Here is a 25,830-nt window from a genome sequence, read left to right as displayed (position 1 = left end):
CCCCGAGGGACGAGCTTATTAGGAAGTATAACTCCAGGCTGCCAAACATGCATTGACTTTCTCACAATATTTTAAACACAACATAGGTACAACTATCTTTCACACCTACACAAACTAAATTGTCTGAAGGTGCATAAAATATTAGTCGACAATGGAAGGCGACGCCTTAGCTGTAGCACTGGCCTTCAACACGACAGAGACCATTTACCCTGTACAAGTGTTATTCACCAACATGACATCCGCTCCTTCAAAAGACAAGAACCCGGTCGGTAAGTCTGCTCAGTGATCACCAAGATTCGAATATTTACCCGGTAGACATGACATTATCGTATGTTCTCTCACATTGTAGCACCTACGTTAATACTATTTGTTATACACGTACAATGTAGAAAGAACAAAACTGCTCACACAACTACAATGTGAGCACCAATCGTAGGTTAATATGTTCACTCCAAACACTGTTGTGAGAGGCCATGTTATGTCACTCGAAGAGCTAGTAACAGACTATCACACCACACAGCTACACTTGAGCCCACTACAGTATGCTACCAACTCGAAGTATTAAAGTATATAGTACCCACTGTGAAGAAACTGGATCATGACTTACCTAAGAGTGCACATTAGAGCAACGACGCCATCAGAAAAATGGCTCGACTTTATTAGCTATTGGCCAAGACCGACAACACAGATTGAGCCGACACGTAGGACAATATTTACCCCGTCACTCCCATATAGGCCACCAGGCCAGACCTGACCCAATTCAATCTTATCCCACAGTTAATGCACCGCCCGGAGAAGTCTCAGCGAAATTGTCAATGTTTTCTCCTGTCATATTTGGAGGTAATAAACACTTCATATTCATAGTAAATAATTTAGCTATTGGCTGTGATGCAATAGTTTCAGACGACGGCCCAAAATTCAGCACTGGCGCCCTATAATATTATATTAAATTGTGCAACTTCAAAAAGTTTATTGTGATTTACCAATCAGAACGAACGAAAATGTTTTAAAAATGCTTAGAGTAACAGTGAAAGCCGTCATCAGTGTAATAAACTTATATAAATTAACTCCTACACTAACTTCACATTTGGGGAATACATCGCTTAATGCTTGTCACAACAGAAACGAGATTAGTTAATGATCACATTGCCTGTTTTTTTGTGCTTCTGACCAATTATGATGCTTACATTAAGATACTCAAATGATATTTCCGAAAGTCAAAGAACACCTATATAGTCACTGACGAGTTCACTGGAGCATAGGTGCTTATTGTAGACTAAGTCTGGCAATGTACATATGAATCGAAACATATGTCTGATGTTACAGAGTTGTAGAGCACATCATCAAAAAACAAGTATATACTAGAGAATCTGCCTAATAGATTAATGTCTAAACTAATATTTCAATCACATGAAATTATCCAGACTCACTGCCGTCAATAACATCAGAAGAATTAGGTTAGACCGTAGTAGGCTTTTTGTGCCTTAATAGGCTGGTTCAGTTGAAGTCGATTCCCTTGAAATCCATACACCTGTCCACTCTATTCTTGCAGGTTCAGACCTGTTCAGTGTTCCAACATTTTCAGAACGTACTTATATATACTCTTGTTCATGATCCTAACTTACTTGAAATCTCCTCTTAGGTGTTAGAATAAAGCTGGTGTTAGTCTTTGTCTGAATTTTACTCTATATATCTGAACATACAAGTTGGTGCTCCATAGAGCTCTGTTGTGTTATTCATCACCCGTTCACAATACATTGTAGCCAATGAGATAACAGCTGTTATGTAATGTAAGCAATCCTGCTCATAACTGGGCAGAAATTGTCACTGTGTTGGTTGATGCCATATAGTAAAGATGCTCACCCATCTGTGCTCAATGTGAATTACCATTTAAGGGCCAGTTACGCCAGTTAGCTATTATGGAGCTCTAATCCTTTAGGCCTGGCCTCTAATCAGGCTTGCAGCGGAATAGAATAATAATGCAAAAACCCTGTCAGAGTATATTGTAGGTGATGTAGATAATTAAGATTACCTATAACAAGTTAACACACAGTAAACGATAATACGTACAACCATAACCACTCGTGCAATACTGATTAATTAATCACTCGTGCAATACTGATTAATTACAATATTGCCTGAAAATTACCAATTTCAATCAACAGGAACAAATGGATCTAAAAAACCAAAGTACAATTAGACTAGCACCATGGGTTACCAAGAGGCACTAAGCCTTGACTAAATATATTACCAAGGTTGGTAACACTTAAAAAATGATATCACACAATATTTAAGTTGGTATTCACACCTGGGGCGCTGGAACTGAACTAAATATAAGCACTAACTAGTATTATCTGTCATAGCAATTTAATATAGCTTGAAAAAGTACAGTAATATTTACATTGTAGAGCGATCGTTTACACGGTCACTGGTCAATATAAGGTCGCTGGTCAATATAAGGTCAATACAAGGTCGCTGGTCAATATAAGGTCGCTGGTCAATATAAGGTCAATACAAGGTCGCTGGTCAATACAAGGTCGCTGGTCAATACAAGGTCGCTGGTCAATATAAGGTCGCTGGTCAATATAAGGTCGCTGGTCAATACAAGGTCGCTGGTCAATACAAGGTCGCTGGTCAATACAAGGTCGCTGGTCAATATAAGGTCGTTGGTCAATACAAGGTCGCTGGTCAATACAAGGTCGCTGGTCAATACAAGGTCGCTGGTCAATATAAGGTCGCTGGTCAATATAACTAGAGCAGGGGAGCGGGTTGTGGCTCACTTCCTCCTCTTGTTGCCAAACGTACACGTAGGTCGCTGGTCAATATAAGGTCAATACAAGGTCGCTGGTCAATACAAGGTCGCTGGTCAATATAAGGTCGCTGGTCAATATAAGGTCAATACAAGGTCGCTGGTCAATATAAGGTCGCTGGTCAATATAACTAGAACAGGGGAGCGGGTTGTGGCTCACATCCTCCTAGGCTTGTTGCCAAACGTACATAACCGCCATGTTGGTCAGCTTATCCCTTTAACCTAACAGGTAGACAATTTTAGTAATTAGAAGCCAGCAATCTGTTATCTGCACAAGCAATAATGCTAACAAATAACCCTTCCCACAACACATACTAGTTATCTGAATATAAGACTTTCCAGCCAGCTCCTATAAATGGTCAAATTGACAAGGTTCCTACACACAGAGATCACACTAACGTGACGCATCAAATGAACAAATCCACAAGGGCCGTGACGAGGATTCGAACCTGCGTCCGGGAGCATCCCAGACACTGCCTTAATCGACTGAGCTACGACAGTCGATTTTTCTTGAGAAGGTTGGCAAGGAGTCGAGAGGAGCATGTCACTTGGGCAACTAATGAACTACTAACTCTTTCAAATTACCTATATGATATTTATAGATATCTTTGTCACAGTTTAACTCCTTGACAATTGTTATAAGACTTAGTCAACCACTATAGATTACAATACAAACGCCGAGTACTCGTGATTTTAACTAAATTAACGTAAGTTACACATATTTGCATATAACATGGAAGATATTACACGTCAATCACGCAGTATTATATGACAAGAATAAACATTTCTGTATACAGAACGACATTCAAATAAAACCATCAACCTAGCCTAGCCTGGATGTCTAGTCCAGGACCGGGCCGCGGGGACGTTGAGCCCAGAAATTATCGCAAGGTAAGATAGCCTGTTAATTTCGCACAAGTTTGTCACTAATATTTACTCAGCCTCCCATTTGCATAATCAAGATTACTTTCATTCAGTATTCCACCTTAGCAATGTCTAAGTACTTACTCACTCTCCAGACTGCAAATGACATAAGGAAATGAACACAGACGCTGTCACACTCAAGTTTGACCTACCTGTCCACGACACCTTGACTGGCCTAGTCATAAGAGTCCTGAAGCAGGACTGTTGTGGCCCGGGTGAGGCTAAGTGACAAACACCGCCCTGTGCCAAGCAAGCACAATAAACGGGCGATCGAATAGAAATACTACCAACCGTATGACGAATTAACACAATGTAAATTTCTACTTTGTTTAAGAGAAGTTTGTAAGAAGCTTGACTAAGGAAAAAGACCGCTAGAAGGTTGTATGAGATATATATATAGAAAATCAGATTAGTCATTGTTTTGTAAAATGAGCAGTTACAGGAATGTATGACATTTGGAGTTGCTCACAGCATCCTGGGAAAGAGAAAGGATTGCTACTCTGAAACTGGTCAGGACTGGATGTGGCCTGAGCGCGTGAGGGAATTTATTTCAAGATAATTGCCTGCACTCTCAATTAACTTGCCGGCCACCATTCTCATTGCACTCATTGCTTTGAAACACATTCTTTGAAACACAAAGCCACATTCTCATTGGTGTATTATTATGCAACTCTGGCCTTAACAACTTTCATGGTGTTGAATGTGCTTAAGACCAGAAAAGATTAACGTGTACTGGGAGTTAAAGGATAACGACCAAGTGTATGTCTCCTTCAGAGGCTGTAGGTCTACCTATAGTAATGTGTTTGTAAGTTTTACTCCTGTCTATATAGGATATTGTGCATAACGTAAATGTACATTAGTTCAGCAACAAGTTAAAATTTGGAGTCCATTGATGAGGAATTACTTCACATTACAACCTAGTAGGCAATAAGAGATCATAGGATCTACCGTTGAAGTTACAGGTACGTGTACTCAGGGAGCTGGAGTGGGACAAGGAACCAGTACAACTTTCCCCACTGTCAGGCAGGCAGCATGCCGGTGTCATGTTGGATTTTTTTGTGAAACGAAAGCCAGAGAGTGGATATAAGGTCCAGATATTGAACACAATATTTGCTATTATTGTCAACCGCAACTCGGCAAATAACAATTCAGTAACCGAGCCTGTCACCAGGACACACATTACAGTTGCTGACAGAACGGGTGAAGGTTGAGAGGCCGGGACACAACAGCCAGCAACAGCGTGACAACAAACACATGTGCGACTGTGGTGTTTCTTTTTGCCTAAAAACGCTAGATTCATTTATCAGTTGAGCGCCAACATAGTGTCAGAAGCACATTATGATCTTGAAGAGTTAGAAGTTGACATCCCTAGTTGTTACATCTAAATTCTACCGATATCATAATATATTAGCAATTAAGTATTTAGAGGCGTCTATTACTTCTTACATTATTCAATCTAATAACCACTTGTGTCATTTTTACTTCAATTTTTTTATATAAGAGTTCTTACAGTCTTGTAAAGCCACTAGCACGCATAGCGTTTTAGGCAGGTCCTCAATCTTAAATTTCCCTAGAATACGACCCCTTCCCGGCCAGGATACGAACCAGGGTCAAATAGCTTGCGAAGCGCGGAGCGAGTATCTTACCACTGGGCCAATTGACACATTATGTTTGAGAGTTCATCCTGGAGCAGTTTTAGCCATCAAAATATCTCATTTCAGAATACTACGTATGTTATACAATAATATTTAAGTTCTACAGCTTATCCACGAATTCCTCGAGCACTAACTGCTCAGCCACAGCATGTCACTGCCAGTGGATTTTAATATTCCACGCGGAATTTTACCAAATAAATTGTACTCCCTTTATATTCATCAAGTATTCGTCACTTACACTATTAAATCGCTGAAATTTGTTATTTTAAAAAGAGCCCCTTTGCATTGTTTAAGTTCCCGGGTAAATGAGCCATCTCTCCGTGATCATATATGTATTGTATATATGTAGTATTCCACCTCTTAGCAGTGAACACTGGTGTCGAGCGCGACCATCATTGTGCAACAACACCGGCAAGGTGAACGCGCACACAGAGGCACGGTGGCTGCGTGGATAGCACGCTAGTCACGTGATCCTCTGGCCCGGGTTCCATTCCCGGCGCTGGCGAGAAACGATGGGCAGAGTTTCTATCACCTTGATGCTCCTGTTACCTAGCAGTAAATAGGTACCTGGGAGTTAGTCAGCTGTCACGGGCTGCTTCCTTGGTGTGTGTGTGTGTGTGTGTGTGTGTGTGTGTGTGTGTGTGTGTGTGTGTGTGTGTGTGTGTGTGTGTACTCACCTAGTTGTACTCACCTAGTTGTGTTTGCGGGGGTTGAGCTCTGGCTCTTTGGTCCCGCCTCTCAACCGTCACCTGTGTGTGTGTGTGTGTGTGTGTGTGTGTGTGTGTGCGTGTGTGTGTGTGTGGAAAAAAAATAGTAGTTAGTAACAGTTGATTGACAGTTAAGAGGCGGGCCGAAAGAGCAGAGCTCAACCCCTGCAAACACAACTAGGTGAATACAAATAGGTGAATACACACACACACACACACACACACACACACACACACACACACACACACACACACACACACACACACACGAGAAGCAACAAAATCCGAGAAGCAACAGAAGAATCCATGGTATAATAGGGCATGTATGGAAGCGAAGAAACTGAACACAAGGGCGTGGAGGAACTTCCGGAATAACAGAACACCAGAAAGCAGAGAGAGATACCAGAGAACCAGGAATGAGTATGTCAGGGTGAGAAGAGAAGCAGAGAAAAGTTTTGAAAATGATATAGCAAACAAAGCCAAGACCGAACCAAAGCTACTCCACAGTCACATCAGAAGGAAAACAACAGTGAAAGAACAGGTATTGAAACTTCGAACAGGCGAGGACAGGTATACAGAGAATGACAGAGAGGTGTGTGAAGAACTCAGCAAGAGGTTCCAGGAGGTCTTCACAATAGAACAAGGTGAGGCCACTGTGTTAGGAGAAAGGGAGGTAAACCAGGCGGCCTTGGAAGAGTTCGAAATTACGAGAGAGGAGGTCAAGAGACACCTGCTGGATCTGGATGTTAGAAAGGCTGTTGGTCCAGATGGGATCTCACCATGGATACTGAAAGAGTGTGCAGAGGCACTCTGCTTGCCACTCTCCATAGTGTATAGTGAGTCACTGGAGACGGGAGACCTACCAGAAATATGGAAGACGGCGAATGTGGTCACAATATACAAAAAAGGCGACAGGCAAGAGGCACTGAACTACAGGCCAGTGTCCTTGACTTGTATACCATGCAAGGTGATGGAGAAGATCGTGAGAAAAAACCTAGTAACACATCTGGAGAGAAGGGACTTTGTGACAAATCGCCAACATGGGTTCAGGGAGGGTAAATCTTGCCTTACAGGCTTCATAGAATTCTACGATCAGGTGACAAAGATTAAGCAAGAAAGAGAGGGCTGGGCGGACTGCATTTTCTTGGATTGTCGGAAAGCCTTTGACACAGTACCGCATAAGAGGCTGGTACATAAGCTGGAGAGACAGGCAGGTGTAGCTGGTAAGGTGCTCCAGTGGATAAGGGAGTATCTAAGCAATAGGAAGCAGAGAGTTACGGTGAGGGGTGAGACCTCCGATTGGCGTGAAGTTACCAGTGGAGTCCCACAGGGCTCTGTATTCGGTCCTATCTTGTTTCTGATATATGTAAATGATCTCCCGGAGGGTATCGATTCATTTCTCTCAATGTTTGCGGACGATGCTAAAATTATGAGAAGGATTAAAACAGAAGAGGACTGTTTGAGGCTTCAAGAAGACCTATACAAGCTGAAGGAATGGTCGAACAAATGGTTGTTAGAGTTTAACCCAACCAAATGTAATGTAATGAAGATAGGTGTAGGGAGCAGGAGGCCAGATACAAGGTATCATCTGGGAGAGGAAATTCTTCAGGAGTCAGAGCTGGAAAAAGACTTGGGGGTTGATATCACGCCAGACCTGTCTCCTGCAGCACATATCAAGCGGATAACATCAGCGGCATATGCCAGGCTGGCCACCATACGAACGGCATTCAGAAACTTGTGTAAAGAATCATTCAGAACTTTGTATACCACATATGTCAGGCCAATCCTGGAGTATGCGGCTCCAGCATGGTGTCCATATCTAGTCAAGGATAAGACTAAACTGGAAAAGATTCAAAGGTTTGCCACCAGACTAGTACCCGAGCTGAGAGGTATGAGCTACGAGGAGAGACTACGGGAATTAAACCTCACTTCGCTGGAAGACAGAAGACATGATCACCACATTCAAGAATCTGAAGGGAATTGATAGGGTAGATAAAGACAGTCTATTTAACACAAGGGGAACACGCACAAGGGTACACAGGTGGAAACTGAGTGCCCAAATGAGCCACAGAGATATTAGAAAGAACTTTTTTAGTGTCAGAGTGGTTGACAAATGGAATGCATTAGGAAGCAATGTGGTGGAGGCTGACTCCATACACAGTTTCAAGTGTAGATATGATAGAGCCCAATAGGCTCAGGAATCTGTACACCTGTTGATTGACGGTTGAGAAGCGGGACCAAAGAGCCAGAGCTCAACCCCCGCAAACACAACTAGGTGAGTACAACTATGTGAATACACACACACACACACACACACACACACACACGCACACACGCACACACACACACACACACACACACACACACACACACACACACACACGCACACACGCACACACACACACACACACACACACACACACACACACACACACACACACACACACACACACACACGCGCACACACACACACACACACACACACACACACACACACACACACACACACACACACACACACACACACACACACACACACACACACACACACGCACAACATTCCCTGCAGCCGTTCCCTTTAACATACTCCACCAATAATGTCTGCACTCCAGCAGACAGTCTCTCAACACTAGGGCTTAAGTCTGTAGCATGTCACTGACTGTAGGTAAGTTAGGCGAGGCTTGGCTCATGTTAAACTACAACCACAACATATATTTTCAATATTAATTGCCGTCTTGCCAATCGCCATTGCACTTCTTGTTCATAATGATGACACAGTCAAGTACATGCAATAATTATAATGGCTCAGGCAACTGTGTATATGTAGGCCAGTAAGGTGCACATGCGTGACGTCTGTATGTAAAGTGCACATGCGTGACGTCTGTATGTAAGGTGCACATGCGTGACGTCTGTATGTAAGGTGCACATGAGTGACATCTGTATGTAAGGTGCACATGCGTGACATCTGTATGTAAAGTGCACATGCGTGACATCTGTATGTAAGGTGCACATGCGTGACGTCTGTATGTAAGGTACACATGTGTTTACACATTCACGAAGCAGTTACGCAAGTACTTACGAACCTGTCCATCTTTCCTCAGTCTTTGACGCCTTTGGATACATTTATTAAATAGTTTACAAACATGAAAACTTCCCCAATCAACTGTTGTTGCTGTTGTTATAAACAGCCTCCTGGGGCTTCGGGGCTCATTAACTGTTTAATATTTGTAAACAAAGCCGCCAAAGATTAAGAAAAGATGTACAGGTTCGTAAGTGCTTGCATAACTGCTTCGTGAATCTGGCCCCGGCAACTCTCTGGTCCGTAAGACTTCCCTGTATGACCTGGCGGGGGAACACTGCACCACCTGTGTGACCTGGCGGGGGAACACTGCCTCACCTGTGTGACCTGGCGGGGGGACACTGCCCCACCTGTGTGACCTGGAGGGGGAACACTGCACCACCTGTGTGACCTGGCGGGGGAACACTGCACCACCTGTGTGACCTGGCGGGGGAACACTGCACCACCTGTGTGACCTGGCGGGGGAACACTGCCCCACCTGTGTGACCTGGCGGGGGAACACTGCCCCACCTGTGTGACCTGGCGGGGGAACACTGCCCCACCTGTGTGACCTGGCGGGGGAACACTGCCCCACCTGTGTGACCTGGCGGGGGAACACTGCACCACCTGTGTGACCTGGCGGGGAACACTGCACCACCTGTGTTGTAACACTGTAAAAGTGTTGGGTTTAGTTTTATTTAATACATGGAGATACAAGAGTCACAGACAAGGATTTGAGAGGCGCCAGTTTGGTCGGCCTGAGTCTCACACCTCTAAGCGTTAATGACCTCAAGTGACCTGAGGTCAGATCATGCGAATTCCACCTTGCTTCTGCTAATCTGATAATTGGCCTTCAAACATGCCGACGTTTAAGGAGTGGCTTGGTAGAGTACCTGAGGCTATCTACTTGTGGGCGGAGTGAGTTACTAGGTTTCCCAATATATACTCGGAGAGCAGAGCATAGAGCAAGCAATAGGATAGAACAGGAGCCAGCCAGCAGAGCAGAGAAGACGGCCTAGCCAGGGAGGCTATCAGCCGGTGAGGCGGGACAGTCTCTGTCAACTACGGACTCCCCCCTCCCCCTCTATCCAGCTATAGGCAGACACTTGGTGAGTTGAACATTAAGGTGACTTGGTCGTGTTTACAACTGTTGTGTGATGATCAGGGACAGTCAAGTTGTAGGGTTCTCGAATTCTTGGATGATGACTCACTTGGCATATTAATCTTGAACATTGGAATTGCTAAATTATGATACTTCATGTGAAATATAATTATGAATTTATTATTTAAATTGGCTTTAACTGTGTTCCCTAGAGTTTTTGAGTTGAGGTGAGAAAGCCTCTGCGGTCAATGGGTTCATGATTTTAATGAGTACATGATACAGAGGGAACATACTAATAATGACCTCGTGATAACATCTTTGAGAATTTTGTGATACAGACAAGTTCCATTCCTTGTCTTGTATGTAATGGTCTTGAATGGATGGTGGCAGCATTTCTTCTTCTACTATCTACTCTTCTACTTCTATCTACTTTTCTACTTCTACCTATCTACTCCCCCCTCCACCCCTCTCCGAACTTTCCCTTTCAACTGACTACCCTCCTCGCTCCTCCCACCTCTCTACCTCTCTCACCCCAACCCCTCACTAATTACTTCATTATTCATTTCTTTCCTTTCGTTTCTCTTAGACGTTTGTGGCAGTGAAATGTGTTCTAGAGTTCTCTCTAGAACGAGAGAGGCTGCCTTAGGAACTCTGGAGGTGCTCTAGAATAGTTAGCTAACTGAGGACGGGATAACGGACTAGAGAGAGCTGTTTCCCCCGGCCTCGTTAGTTAACTGGGTGGGGGGGGGGGGGGATAATGGACAAGAGAGAGCCATTTCCCCCACCCCCCGTTACAGTGTGACCTGGCGGTGGGAGGACACTGCCCCACCTGTGTGACCTGGCGGTGGGGGGGGGGTGACACTGCCCCACCTGTGTGACCTGGCGGTGGGGGGGGGGGACACTGCCCCACCTGTGTGACCTGGCGGTGGGGGGGGGGGACACTGCCCCACTTGTGTGACCTGGCGGTGGGGGGGGGGGACACTGCCCCACCTGTGTGACCTGGCGGTGGGGGGGGGGGGACACTGCCCCACCTGTGTGACCTGGCGGTGGGGGGGACACTGCTCCACCTGTGTGACCTGGCGGTGGGGGGGACACTGCCCCACCTGTGTGACCTGGCGGTGGGGGGGACACTGCCCCACCTGTGTGACCTGGCGGTGGGGGGGACACTGCCCCACCTGTGTGACCTGGCGGTGGGGGGGACACTGCCCCACCTGTGTGACCTGGCGGTGGGGGGGACACTGCCCCACCTGTGTGACCTGGCGGTGGGGGGGACACTGCCCCACCTGTGTGACCTGGCGGTGGGGGGGACACTGCCCCACCTGTGTGACCTGGCGGTGGGGGGGACACTGCCCCACCTGTGTGACCTGGCGGTGGGGGGGACACTGCCCCACCTGTGTGACCTGGCGGTGGGGGGGACACTGCCCCACCTGTGTGACCTGGCGGTGGGGGGGACACTGCCCCACCTGTGTGACCTGGCGGTGGGGGGGACACTGCCCCACCTGTGTGACCTGGCGGTGGTTGGGGGGGACACTGCCCCACCTGTGTGACCTGGCGGTGGGGGGGACACTGCCCCACCTGTGTGACCTGGCGGTGGGGGGGACACTGCCCCACCTGTGTGACCTGGCGGTGGTGGGGGGGGACACTGCCCCACCTGTGTGACCTGGCGGTGGTGGGGGGGGACACTGCACCACCTGTGTGACCTGGCGGTGGTGGGGGGGGGGGACACTGCACCACCTGTGTGACCTGGCGGTGGGAGGACACTGCACCACCTGTGTGACCTGGCGGTGGGGGGGACACTGCCCCACCTGTGTGACCTGGCGGGGGAACACTGCACCACCTGTGTGACCTGGCGGGGGAACACTGCACCACCTGTGTGACCTGGCGGTGGTGGGGGGGACACTGCACCACCTGTGTGACCTGGCGGTGGGAGGACACTGCACCACCTGTGTGACCTGGCGGTGGGAGGACACTGCACCACCTGTGTGACCTGGCGGTGGGGGGGGGGGGAGAGACTGCACCACAACTCACCATATTCCTCCAACAGTGACCCCACACACTGGCTAGTATGACAGTGTCCGGCACTGTCATACTAGCCATATTCTAGCTAAAATATGGCTAGCCATACTAGCCATATTGTCTACATCTCTGTATAGAATTTTATGTTTTTGTAAATATGCCACAAAAGCCACGACTATTATTCTCCTACGCGCAACATTCATTGCTCCCCGTGGCGCAGTGGTAAAGCACTCGCCCGGCGCTTCCCGAGTGCTTTGGCCTGGGTTCGTATCCTGGCTGGGTAGGATTGACTGGGCACCAATCCCTAACTGTAGCCTCTGTTCAACCAGCAGTGAATGCGTACCTGGTTGGTAAACTATTTGGCAGGGTCGTACTCCGGGGAATATTACGATTAAGGACCTGCCCGAAACGCTAAGCGTGCTGGTGGCTGTACAAGAATGTAACAACTCTTGTATATATATAAATAAAATAAATAAGTGTGCAAATGGAACAGAACTGGCAGCAGCAACAGAAACTGAAGTGGAAGCAGCAGTAATATATGGAGAAAGAGTAGAAAGTTTGGAAGCAGCAGCAGCAGTAAGAGCCTGAGCAGCTGCAGCAGCAGTAAGAGCCTGAGTAGCTGCAGCAGCAGCAGTAAGAGCCTGAGCAGCTGCAGCAGCAGCAGTAAGAGCCTGAGCAGCTGCAGCAGCAAGAGCCTGAGCAGCTGCAGCAGCAGCAGCAAGAGCGTGAGCAGCTGCAGCAGCAGCAAGAGCCTGAGCAGCAGCAGCAGCACGATCCGGAGCCGGAGCAGCAGCAGTGCCGCCCCTGGTGGTGCCAGAATACACTAATCACTGTTCACTCTCACAGTGAATATGAATCAGTGGCGCGTACCTCGCCGGAATATCCCGCCTGGAAAACCGTAATCCTGAATTTCATTTAAATGACAGTGGATGGGGCGAGGAGCCGCGGCCCGCTGACGGACTGCTGATGACTGGCGCTACCTGGCACTACTGACTGTTGCACCAAGCTGATGACTGGCACTACTGACTGTTGCACCAAGGTGATGACTGGCACTACTGACTGTTGCGCCAAGCTGATGACTGGCACTACTGACTGTTGCACCAAGGTGATGACTGGCGCTACTGACTGTTGCCCCAGGCTGATGACTGGCACTACTGACTGTTGCACCAAGCTGATGACTGGCACTACTGACTGTTGCACCAAGCTGATGACTGGCACTACTGACTGTTGCACCAAGCTGATGACTGGCACTACTGACTGTTGCCCCAGGCTGATGACTGGCACTACTGACTGTTGCACCAGGCTGATGACTGGCACTACTGACTGTTGCCCCAAGGTGATGACTGGCACTACTGACTGTTGCCCCAAGGTGATGACTGGCGCTACTGACTGTTGCCCCAAGGTGATGACTGGCGCTACTGACTGTTGCCCCAAGGTGATGACTGGCGCTACTGACTGTTGCACCAGGCTGATGACTGGCACTACTGACTGTTGCACCAAGCTGATGACTGGCACTACTGACTGTTGCACCAAGCTGATGACTGGCACTACTGACTGTTGCCCCAGGCTGATGACTGGCACTACTGACTGTTGCACCAGGCTGATGACTGGCACTACTGACTGTTGCACCAAGCTGATGACTGGCACTACTGACTGTTGCCCCAAGGTGATGACTGGCACTACTGACTGTTGCCCCAAGGTGATGACTGCCACTACTGACTGTTGCCCCAAGGTGATGGCTGCCACTACTGACTGTTGCACCAAGGTGATGACTGCCACTACTGACTGTTGCCCCAAGGTGATGACTGCCACTACTGACTGTTGCACCAAGGTGATGACTGGCGCTACTGACTGTTGCCCCAAGGTGATGACTGCCACTACTGACTGTTGCCCCAAGGTGATGGCTGCCACTACTGACTGTTGCACCAAGGTGATGACTGGCACTACTGACTGTAGCACCAAGCTGATGACTGGCACTACTGACTGTTGCACCAAGCTGATGACTGGCGCTACTGACTGTTGCACCAAGCTGATGACTGGCACTACTGACTGTTGCGCCAAGCTGATGACTGGCACTACTGACTGTTGCACCAAGGTGATGACTGGCACTACTGACTGTTGCGCCAAGCTGATGACTGGCACTACTGACTGTTGCACCAAGGTGATGACTGGCACTACTGACTGTTGCCCCAAGGTGATGACTGGCGCTACTGACTGTTGCACCAAGCTGATGACTGGCGCTACTGACTGTTGCACCAAGCTGATGACTGGCACTACTGACTGTTGCACCAAGCTGATGACTGGCGCTACTGACTGTTGTTTACTGCACCTAGCTGAGGACCTTTCCTTTCATCCTTTCCACCTTTCTTCCCCACTTTCCCTTTTCTCATCTACCCCCCCCCCCCCAGTCTCCTCACTCGTTTCTCCCTCTCCACCTTCATACCCCTCTCTCCTTCCCTCTCCCCCAGCATCATCACCGTCTTTTTTATTCTCTCTCTCTTATTGGGCAAAACATACTCAGATAACATTAAATCTAAGTTATCGACGTTCAGTCAACGTCGATAAAAGCTGAACATTTTTGTTAAACACCTTTTGTTTTGTTTGTTAGATTGTTAGACAATCAAACCCACATTTCAAACGGCGCAGTTGTTTGTTGACGCAACAAGGGAAGGGAACTGTGAGGAGAAAGCGCCCAGCAATTTAGACTATATAGCACTTGAAACGGATCAGGAATAGGAATTGGGATGAGACGGGGGGAAGGGGGGAAAGGAATGGTGCCGAACCACTTGGACGGTCGGGGATTGAACGACGACCTGAATGAAGCGAGACCGTCGCTCTACCGTCCAACCCAAGTGGTTGGGCTATCGCAATAGGAGCCAATCATACTTAAAGAAAGGTGTATGGGGTTCGACCCAAACCTTTTCTTTCACAGTTATCATATATTCAAAGTTTGTCATGGAAAGTTGTGAGAGGCTAACCGCACCCGTCTGACCTCCTGCTTCGAACACACACACACACACATACGAGAGAATGTGTGTGTGTGTGTGTGTGTGTGTGTGTGTGTGTGTGTGTGTGTGTGTGTGTGTGTGTGTGTGTGTGTGTGTACTCACCTAGTTGTACTCACCTAGTTGTGCTTGCGGGGGTTGAGCTCTGGCTCATTGGTCCCGCCTCTCAACCGTCAATCAACAGGTGTACAGGTTCCTGAGCCTATTGGGCTCTATCATAACTACACTTGAAACTGTGTATGGAGTCAGCCTCCACCACATTGCTTCCTAATGCATTCCATTTGTCAACCACTCTCACACTAAAAAAGTTCTTTCTAATATCTCTGTGGCTCATTTGGGACTCAGTTTCCACCTGTGTCCCCTAGTGCGTGTGCCCCTTGTGTTAAATAGCTTATCTTTATCAACCCTGTCGATTCCCTTGAGAATCTTGAATGTGGTGATCATGTCCCCCCTAACTCTTCTGTCTTCCAACGAAGTGAGGTTCAATTCCCATAGTCTCTCCTCGTAGCTCATACCTCTCAGCTCGGGTACTAGTCTGGTGGCAAACCTTTGAACCTTTTCCAGTTTAGTCTTATGCTTGACTAGATGTGTGTGTGTGTGTGTGTGTGTGTGTGTGTGTGTGTGTGTGTGTGTGTGTGTGTGTGTGTGTGTGTGTGTGTGGCGGTGTTAACTTATCTTCTTGCCTTCATGAGAGAGAAGCTTTCATTAAGGGTTATACAGCACCATTTATTTGAGTGAAAGAATTCATTATTGTTTAATTTCTTTTGAAGACATTATTTTAATTTTATTATATATTAAATAATATTTGATTTTATACACCAGATGATCATTTTTGTAAAAGTTTGTAATCTGCACTGTAGAAAATCTTGTAACTTTCTACTTTTAAAGACCATGAAGGTATTTAAAATTAACTCAAACTATTTAACCCTTGTTGGATATATTTGAGAATTTATTAATGTCCTATTTTGATTAAGTAATAATTTGTTATGATCTTCATATTTAACCTTATTTCTGTCATATAATTTAAATTAATTCGCATCGTCAAGGATATTATCCCAACTCATCCTCCTGTTTAGTTAGTAACTATTGTGGCGGTCGTAAATAGTCACGAATTCGTACGTACTTAGCTTTTAGATAGTATTATACTGACTAGTAACGAATTTTTAAAATAAATGAAGCTAAAAATAAACTTAAATATTCCTGGGCCTAGTATAGCACATATATGTACTATATTAGGCCTCAGTATATGGTGTATTAGGCCTAGAGAGGGTAGGTGAGTTTAGTTTGTCAAAGCAAAGCAAGTAAAAAAATAGTTTTCCCCTTTGTCCAACTCAATAGTTCAGATTTCTACTTTCTCATATCGTTGTAGGTCGGTATATATACCATGGTCCTCAACGTTACTGTAAGTACTACCTACACAGGAGGATGGGCTGTGTAATCATATTAAAACAAAGTTCCCAGTTTGTCCAAATTCAGAAAATACAAATTTCAAGTTTCTGGCGGTCCATCACAACATACGGTAAGTATTTGGTGAAAAGTACCAATAAGTACTTTTATTTCTCAAGGAAGTGTTGTATTCCTCAGAGGATATACGAGTCCTTCTGAGCCTTACTCTAGACCACTGTCACGCTCTTCAAATGAACCTTTGGAAAAGTTACAAGCTTTACGAATTAATCTCGACCAGTGCTAAGCTTTACAGTCACACTAAATCAGTAGCAAGCTTTACAATATGTATATTGGGAAAAATATATGCAGCCATAACTGTCACTGACGAGGGAGACAAAATATATTTTCTGCCCAAATGAGTCCTGTCGCGGGAATTACTCCGCGTGTCAATGTATATTAACCTCTGTTAATATAATCAAAGTTATTATGAGGTGTTGTCAGCTGGCCTGAGGATACCTGATCAACCAGGCTGTGACTCATACGTCAGGCTGCGAGCAGCCGCGTCCAACAGCCTGGTTGATCAGTCCAGCAACCAGGAGGCCTGGTCGACGACCGGGCCGCGGGGACGCTAAGCCCCGGAAGCACCTCAAGGTAACCTCAAGGTAGGCCTACTAGTCTACGTGTAGAGTTTACCCTCAGCATCAGCTGGCCTACTAGTCTACGTGTAGAGTTTACCCTCAGCATCAGCGCATCAGCTGGCCTACTAGTCTACGTGTAGAGTTTACCCTCAGCATCAGCTGGCCTACTAGTCGACGTGTAGAGTTTACCCTCAGCATCAGCTGGCCTACTAGTCGACGTGTAGAGTTTACCCTCAGCATCAGCTGGCTTACTAGTCGACGTGTAGAGTTTACCCTCAGCATCAGCTGGCTTACTAGTCTACGTGTAGAGTTTACCCTCAGCATCAGCTGGCTTACTACTCCACGTGTAGAGTTTACCCTCAGCATCAGCTGGCCTACTAGTCTACGTGTAGAGTTTACCCTCAGCATCAGCTGGCCTACTAGTCTACGTGTAGTGTTTACCCTCAGCATCAGCTGGCTTACTAGTCTACGTGTAGAGTTTACCCTCAGCATCAGCTGGCCTACTAGTCTACGTGTAGTGTTTACCCTCAGCATCAGCTGGCTTACTAGTCTACGTGTAGAGTTTACCCTCAGCATCAGCTGGCCTACTAGTCTACGTGTAGAGTTTACCCTCAGCATCAGCTGGCCTACTAGTCTACGTGTAGTGTTTACCCTCAGCATCAGCTGGCTTACTAGTCTACGTGTAGAGTTTACCCTCAGCATCAGCTGGCCTACTAGTCTACGTGTAGAGTTTACCCTCAACATCAGCTGGCTTACTAGTCTACGTGTAGAGTTTACCCTCAGCATCAGCTGGCCTACTAGTCGACGTGTAGTTTACCCTCAGCATCAGCTGGCCTACTAGTCGACGTGTAGAGTTTACCCTCAGCATCAGCTGGACTACTAGTCGACGTGTAGAGTTTACCCTCAGCATCAGCTGGCTTACTAGTCTACGTGTAGTTTACCCTCAGCATCAGCTGGCTTACTAGTCTACGTGTAGAGTTTACCCTCAGCATCAGCTGGCCTACTAGTCTACGTGTAGTGTTTACCCTCAGCATCAGCTGGCTTACTAGTCTACGTGTAGAGTTTACCCTCAGCATCAGCTGGCCTACTAGTCTACGTGTAGAGTTTACCCTCAGCATCAGCTGGCTTACTAGTCTACGTGTAGAGTTTACCCTCAGCATCAGCTGGCCTACTAGTCTACGTGTAGAGTTTACCCTCAGCATCAGCTGGCCTACTAGTCTACGTGTAGAGTTTACCCTCAGCATCAGCTGGCTTACTAGTCCACGTGTAGTTTACCCTCAGCATCAGCTGGCCTACTAGTCGACGTGTAGAGTTTACCCTCAGCATCAGCTGGCCTACTAGTCGACGTGTAGAGTTTACCCTCAGCATCAGCTGGCCTACTAGTCGACGTGTAGAGTTTACCCTCAGCATCAGCTGGCCTACTAGTCGACGTGTAGAGTTTACCCTCAGCATCAGCTGGCCTACTAGTCGACGTGTAGTTTACCCTCAGCATCAGCTGGCCCACTAGTCGACGTGTAGTTTACCCTCAGCATCAGCTGGCGCCACACACCAGTTGGTGCACTCATCAAGAGACCAAGTAAATACCCAATATTAAATTATTTAAAACTTGATGTTTTCGACGGATGACCGTAGCTTCCAGATGCCTCCAACTTGTCTTGTTCGACACGCGGGCGGGCGGGCGCGCACACACACACACACACACACACACACACACACACACACACACACACACACACACACACACACACACACACACACACACACACAGTATTTTCACATCACAAGACTAGGGAAGGTACTCCGGTGGATAGAGGAGTACCTAAGCAACAGGAGACAACGAGTCTGTGTGAGGGGTGAGGTCTCAGATTGGCGAGACGTCACAAGTGGAGTCCCGCAGGGGTCAGTCCTTGGACCTATACTGTTTCTGGTATATGTAAATGATCTCCCAGAGGGTATAGATTCGTTCCTCTCAATGTTTGCCGACGATGCAAAAATTATGAGGAGGATTGAAACAGAGGATGATAGTAGGAGGCTACAAGATGACCTGGATAGACTGAGTGAATGGTCCAACAAATGGCTGTTGAAGTTCAACCCGAGTAAATGCAAAGTAATGAAACTAGGCAGTGGAAACAGGAGGCCAGGCACAGGATACAGAATAGGAGATGAAGTACTTAATGAAACAGACAGAGAGAAAGATCTAGGAGTTGATATCACACCAAACCTGTCTCCTGAAGCCCACATAAAGAGAATAACGTCTGCGGCATATGCGAGGCTGGCTAACATCAAAACGGCGTTCAGGAACCTGTGTAAGGAATCATTCAGAATCTTGTACACCACATATGTAAGACCAATCCTGGAGTATGCGGCCCCAGCATGGAGCCCGTACCTTGTCAAGCACAAGACGAAGCTGGAAAAAGTCCAAAGGTATGCTACTAGACTAGTCCCAGAACTAAGAGGCATATGTTAAGAGGAAAGGCTGCGGGAAATGCACCTCACGACACTGGAAAACAGAAGAGTAAGGGGGGACATGATCACAACCTACAAAATCCTCAGGGGAATCGACCGGGTAAACAAGGATGAACTATTCAACACTGGTGGGACGCGAACAAGGGGACACAGGTGGAAGCTGAGTACCCAAATGAGCCACAGAGACGTTAGAAAGAACTTTTTCAGTGTCAGAGTAGTTAGTAAATGGCTCTTTGGTCCCGCCTCTCAACCGTGAATCAACTGGTGTACAGATTCCTGAGCCTACTGGGCTCTATCATATCTACATTTGAAACTGTGTATGGAGTCAGCCTCCACCACATCACTGCCTAATGCATTCCACCTGTTAACTACTCTGACACTGAAAAAGTTCTTTCTAACTTCCCTGTGGCTCATTTGGGTACTCAGTCTCCACCTGTGTCTCCTTGTTCGCGTACCACCCGTGTTAAAAAGTTTCTCCTTATCAACCCTGTCAATTCCTCTGAGAATTTTGTAGGTGATGATCATGTCTCCTCTTATTTTTCTGTCTTCCAGTGTCATGAGGTGCATCTCACGCAGCCTTTCCTCGTAACTCATGCCTCTTAGTTCTGGGACTAGTCTAGTGGCATACCTCTTAACTTTTTCCAGCTTCGTCTTGTGCTTGACAAGATACGGTCTCCATGCTGGGGCCGCATACTCCAAGAGTGGTCTTTACATATGCGGTATACAAGGTTCTGAATGATTCCTAACACAAGTTCCTGAAGGCTGTGCCGCAGATGAAATTCTTTTTATGTGGGCTTCAGGAGACAGTTTTGGTGTGATATCAACTCCTAGATCTTTCTCTCTATCCGTTTCATTAAGTACTTCATTTCCCATTCGGTATCCTGTGTCTGGCCTCCTATTTCCACCGCCTAGTTTCATGACCTTGCATTTACTCGGGTTGAACTTTAGCCATTTGTTGGACCATTCCTTCACTCTGTCTAGGTCATCTTGTAGCCTCCTCCTATCATCCTCAGTGTGTGTGTGTGTGTGTGTGTGTGTGTGTGTGTGTGTGTGTGTGTGTGTGTGTGTGTGTGTGTGTGTGTGTGTGACAGATATATTTCTCTATAATATATATTATTATATGGATTAGGTATTAGAGAAAAATTGGTCGAGAGTCAGTTTATTAGACAACTGACGGTTAGAAAGGCGGGGTCCAAGAGCTAACAGCTCGATCCTGTAGGCAGAAAAAGTGAAAACAAGTAGATGATAAAACAAATATAATTATGGCGGGAGAGGACTTTATAATGATCTGATCTGAAGAATCTGGACGAGTTGCAAGAACGGTCTAATTCCTGTAGATTGTCTAGGATAGACAGCTGCTCGATTTCAACCCAAATAAATGTAAAATAATGAATGTTGGAGGGAGCGAGAAAATCACAAAGCAGGTATAAGTGGGGGAGAAGGCAGCAACCGAAAACAGAAAAGGAATGGTTTCTTGAACATAAGAGGTTATCTTGAGATGATTTCGGGGCTTTAGTGTCCCCCGCGGCCCAGTCCTCGACCAGGCCTCCACCCCCAGGAAGCAGCCCGTGACAGCTGACTATCACCCAGGTACCTATTTTACTGTTAGGTAACAGGGGCATAGGGTGAAAGAAACTCTGTCCATCGTTTCTCGTCGGCGCCCGGGATCGAACCCGGGACCACAGAATCACAAGTCCAGTGTGCTGTCCGCTCGGCCGACCGGCTCCCCGAGCGGAACATAATAAATAAAAAAAAAGGTATATACATATCTATAAAATAGAATGTCTGTTTGTCCAGGGTTGGAAACCAGACGCTTGGATCAACCCTCACCCAACTTTGCAGGGGGGTATAGTCTGAGGTACGGGACAGACATAGGCTGGTAGGGGTCACTAGAATTCCAGGAAGAACAACATGCCAGGGTCACATTCTGACCCTCACTACTATTTTTGGTACTGCCTGCCGGCTACACCTAGCTCAATATTTTGAAAATATAATTTCAAAATCGTTTTTCTTAAGGTAATATACAACAACATTCACATATCTCAGAAACATTAAGATGTTTCTGTTATTCATGCTTCAGCTGTACTACCATAACACAGACGGTCCTCCCACAGCTTCAGTTGCTTTCTCCAGACCCGCCTCTTTCTCAAAGCAAATTGGTAACTAATGTATTTGTTAATATTTCCCCCCGCAACGCTCCTCCCACCACCGGACCACAACACTCCAGTGGCAGACTATTAAAATAGTTTATGAGAGAGAGAGAGAGAGAGAGAGAGAGAGAGAGAGAGAGAGAGAGAGAGAGAGAGAGAGAGAGAGAGAGAGAGAGAGAGAGAGAGAGAGAGAGAGAGAGAGAGAGGCAGACACTCAAATAGGGAAAAAAAGATTGAGAAAGGGGGATGATTGAAAAGAGGTGCGAAGGGAAGATATTTGAAGAGAGGGAAGGACAGAGGGGGTGACAGGAAGGTTGAAAGGGGGGAGGAGTGAGAAGGGGAGATTGGGAGAGAGGGGTTATGAGGGGCAGAGGAGTGTGAGGGGGGTGGGAGACGAAAGGGGAGAAAGCTGGAGAGGGGAAATGGGAATTAAGAGAGGAGGGGATAGGGAATGGAGTGGACCATGCGACCAGTTAGTGGATCATGCGTCCAGTTAGTGGATCACGCGTCCAGTTAGTGGATCACGCGTCCAGTTAGTGGATCACGCGACCAGTTCGTGCATCACGCGACCAGTTCGTGCATCACGCGACCAGTTCGTGCATCACGCGACCAGTTCGTGCATCACGCGACCAGTTCGTGCATCACGCGACCAGTTCGTGCATCACGCGACCAGTTCGTGCATCACGCGACCAGTTCGTGCATCACGCGACCAGTTCGTGCATCACGCGACCAGTTCGTGCATCACGCGACCAGTTCGTGCATCACGCGACCAGTTCGTGCATCACGCGACCAGTTCGTGCATCACGCGACCAGTTCGTGCATCACGCGACCAGTTCGTGCATCACGCGACCAGTTCGTGCATCACGCGACCAGTTCGTGCATCACGCGACCAGTTCGTGCATCACGCGACCAGTTCGTGCATCACGCGACCAGTTCGTGCATCACGCGACCAGTTCGTGCATCACGCGACCAGTTCGTGCATCACGCGACCAGTTCGTGCATCACGCGCCCAGTTCGTGCATCACGCGCCCAGTTCGTGCATCACGCGCCCAGTTCGTGCATCACGCGACCAGTTCGTGGATCAAGCGACCAGTTCGTGGATCAAGCGACCAGTTCGTGGATCAAGCGACCAGTTCGTGGATCAAGCGACCAGTTCGTGGATCACGCGACCAGTTCGTGGATCACGCGACCAGTTCGTGGATCACGCGACCAGTTCGTGGATCACGCGACCAGTTCGTGGATCACGCGACCAGTTCGTGGATCACGCGACCAGTTCGTGGATCACGCGACCAGTTCGTGCATCACGCGACCAGTTCGTGCATCACGCGACCAGTTCGTGCATCACGCGACCAGTTCGTGCATCACGCGCCCAGTTCGTGCATCACGCGCCCAGTTCGTGCATCACGCGCCCAGTTCGTGCATCACGCGCCCAGTTCGTGCATCACGCGCCCAGTTCGTGCATCACGCGCCCAGTTCGTGCATCACGCGCCCAGTTCGTGCATCACGCGCCCAGTTCGTGCATCACGCGCCCAGTTCGTGCATCACGCGCCCAGTTCGTGCATCACGCGCCCAGTTCGTGCATCACGCGCCCAGTTCGTGCATCACGCGCCCAGTTCGTGCATCACGCGCCCAGTTCGTGCATCACGCGCCCAGTTCGTGCATCACGCGCCCAGTTCGTGCATCACGCGCCCAGTTCGTGCATCACGCGCCCAGTTCGTGCATCACGCGCCCAGTTCGTGCATCACGCGCCCAGTTCGTGCATCACGCGCCCAGTTCGTGCATCACGCGCCCAGTTCGTGCATCACGCGCCCAGTTCGTGCATCACGCGCCCAGTTCGTGCATCACGCGCCCAGTTCGTGCATCACGCGCCCAGTTCGTGCATCACGCGCCCAGTTCGTGCATCACGCGCCCAGTTCGTGCATCACGCGCCCAGTTCGTGCATCACGCGCCCAGTTCGTGCATCACGCGACCAGTTCGTGGATCAAGCGACCAGTTCGTGGATCAAGCGACCAGTTCGTGGATCAAGCGACCAGTTCGTGGATCAAGCGACCAGTTCGTGGATCACGCGACCAGTTCGTGGATCACGCGACCAGTTCGTGGATCACGCGACCAGTTCGTGGATCACGCGACCAGTTCGTGGATCACGCGACCAGTTCGTGGATCACGCGACCAGTTCGTGGATCACGCGACCAGTTCGTGGATCACGCGACCAGTTCGTGGATCACGCGACCAGTTCGTGGATCACGCGACCAGTTCGTGGATCACGCGACCAGTTCGTGGATCACGCGACCAGTTCGTGGATCACGCGACCAGTTCGTGGATCACGCGACCAGTTCGTGGATCACGCGACCAGTTCGTGGATCACGCGACCAGTTCGTGGATCACGCGACCAGTTCGTGGATCACGCGACCAGTTCGTGGATCACGCGACCAGTTCGTGGATCACGCGACCAGTTCGTGGATCACGCGACCAGTTCGTGGATCACGCGACCAGTTCGTGGATCACGCGACCAGTTCGTGGATCACGCGACCAGTTAGTGGATCACGCGACCAGTTAGTGGATCACGCGACCAGTTAGTGGATCACGCGACCAGTTAGTGGATCACGCGTCCAGTTAGTGGATCACGCGTCCAGTTAGTGAATCACGCGTCCAGTTAGTGAATCACGCGTCCAGTTAATGAATCATGCGACCAGTTAATGAATCATGCGACCAGTTAATGAATCATGCGACCAGTTAATGAATCATGCGACAAGGCATGCAAGACATCAATGCGTGTTAAGGAAACATTTACCAAACGTATAAGGTCAAAGGTCAAGAGGTGTTGACATAACGTGAGCCTCGTTATTGCCTCTATGGCTGGGACTTATGGCCGTCTCTGACCCAGCACGTCAACATGTAATATAATTTGCTGGACTATCAATTAGTAACGGATCACAGAGGATTAATTATCATGGCTTATGCGCTTACAACTACAGTCAGGGAGATCCAAAATGATACATATCTTCTAGAATAAATTATGGAAATTTGAGGGGTGCCCTAGAGATGGCTGGCTGCCCTATATCACTAGAAACACAAAGACACTATGCATTTAAGAAAACTAAGAAAGAAAAATAACATTACCAAAATATGGAAATAGCATTAAACGAACGAAGTTCTCCAAATTTTGTGGTCAAAGTAGAACACAATAAAGTTCATGGAAATACATCAGGAGCATCACGGACTGTTACGGACCCGGATCCAGCGTCCGAGCACGGAGCAGTGACGACCGCGCCATCTGTGGGTCAGCTCCCGAAACCCCCCCCCCCCAAATGGACGACGACACCTGGCGAGGACGAAGTGTACCGGCCACAAGGGCCAGTTTCCAGTCCTGTTCAGCTCACAACACTGCCGCTGCTGACCTCTGGTGAGGTGGTGCTCAGACGACAACGCCATCTATGGAGTGGATATGTCGGGCGTTTGTGTCCGAGCCTGTAAGTGAGGTGCTTTAGTGTGTCCTGTGTCCCTGTTATTGATGACGTGTCTGCTTACAGAGTCGACCTGGGACTGCTGTAAGGGAAGTTGAGTCAGTCTACCCAAGGCAGCCATCCCCATACCAAGTGCTTTGCTGCAGCAGCTGTGAGTCGCCTCCCAGAGGAACACCGTGGTGTTACCCTGCCAGTGAAGTGGCAGTTGAAGGATTGTCGTACCCGGGACCGACTGCTGGAGACGATTGACCACTGGGGTATTGTGGACAGGAGAGTGATCTGTGGTATCACACGAGGCTCCTGACTAGGGCGCTACCCTAGTATCGCTCGTGGAGTGGCCTGAACAGCGTTGCTGATCCGGAACCTGCCAGCAGCTTGCTGGACTTGTGGTTGACGGCCTCCACGGCGGTGCCCCCAGTGGAACTGTGTTTTGGCTGGCCTGTGTCAGGG

General features: G+C 48.1%; 2 protein-coding genes across 2 annotated transcripts; one reads left to right on the top strand and one right to left on the bottom strand.

Annotated features, from left to right (window-relative positions):
- Positions 1-2,450: 2,450 nt before the first annotated feature.
- On the bottom strand, positions 2,451-17,406 carry LOC123769329 (protein SON-like). Its single transcript, XM_069310084.1, has 3 exons — positions 17,398-17,406; positions 13,252-14,518; positions 2,451-2,815 (listed from the first exon to the last, which is right to left on the bottom strand). Exons 1-3 carry the CDS (start codon positions 17,404-17,406, stop codon positions 2,451-2,453), a joined length of 1,641 nt encoding a protein of 546 aa, XP_069166185.1.
- Positions 17,407-22,399: 4,993 nt separating this feature from the next.
- Positions 22,400-24,493, top strand: LOC138355224 (mucin-1-like). The gene is made up of 2 exons (XM_069310083.1): positions 22,400-22,428; positions 22,510-24,493. The coding sequence occupies exons 1-2, from the start codon at positions 22,400-22,402 to the stop codon at positions 24,491-24,493; spliced, it is 2,013 nt and encodes a 670-aa protein (XP_069166184.1).
- Positions 24,494-25,830: the final 1,337 nt, after the last annotated feature.

Source organism: Procambarus clarkii, chromosome 66 (genome assembly GCF_040958095.1).
Source record: "Procambarus clarkii isolate CNS0578487 chromosome 66, FALCON_Pclarkii_2.0, whole genome shotgun sequence".
Taxonomy (NCBI): Eukaryota; Metazoa; Arthropoda; class Malacostraca; order Decapoda; family Cambaridae; genus Procambarus; species Procambarus clarkii.
Note: the sequence above shows the minus strand (reverse complement) of the source record. Positions and strands in the feature narration are given on the sequence as shown.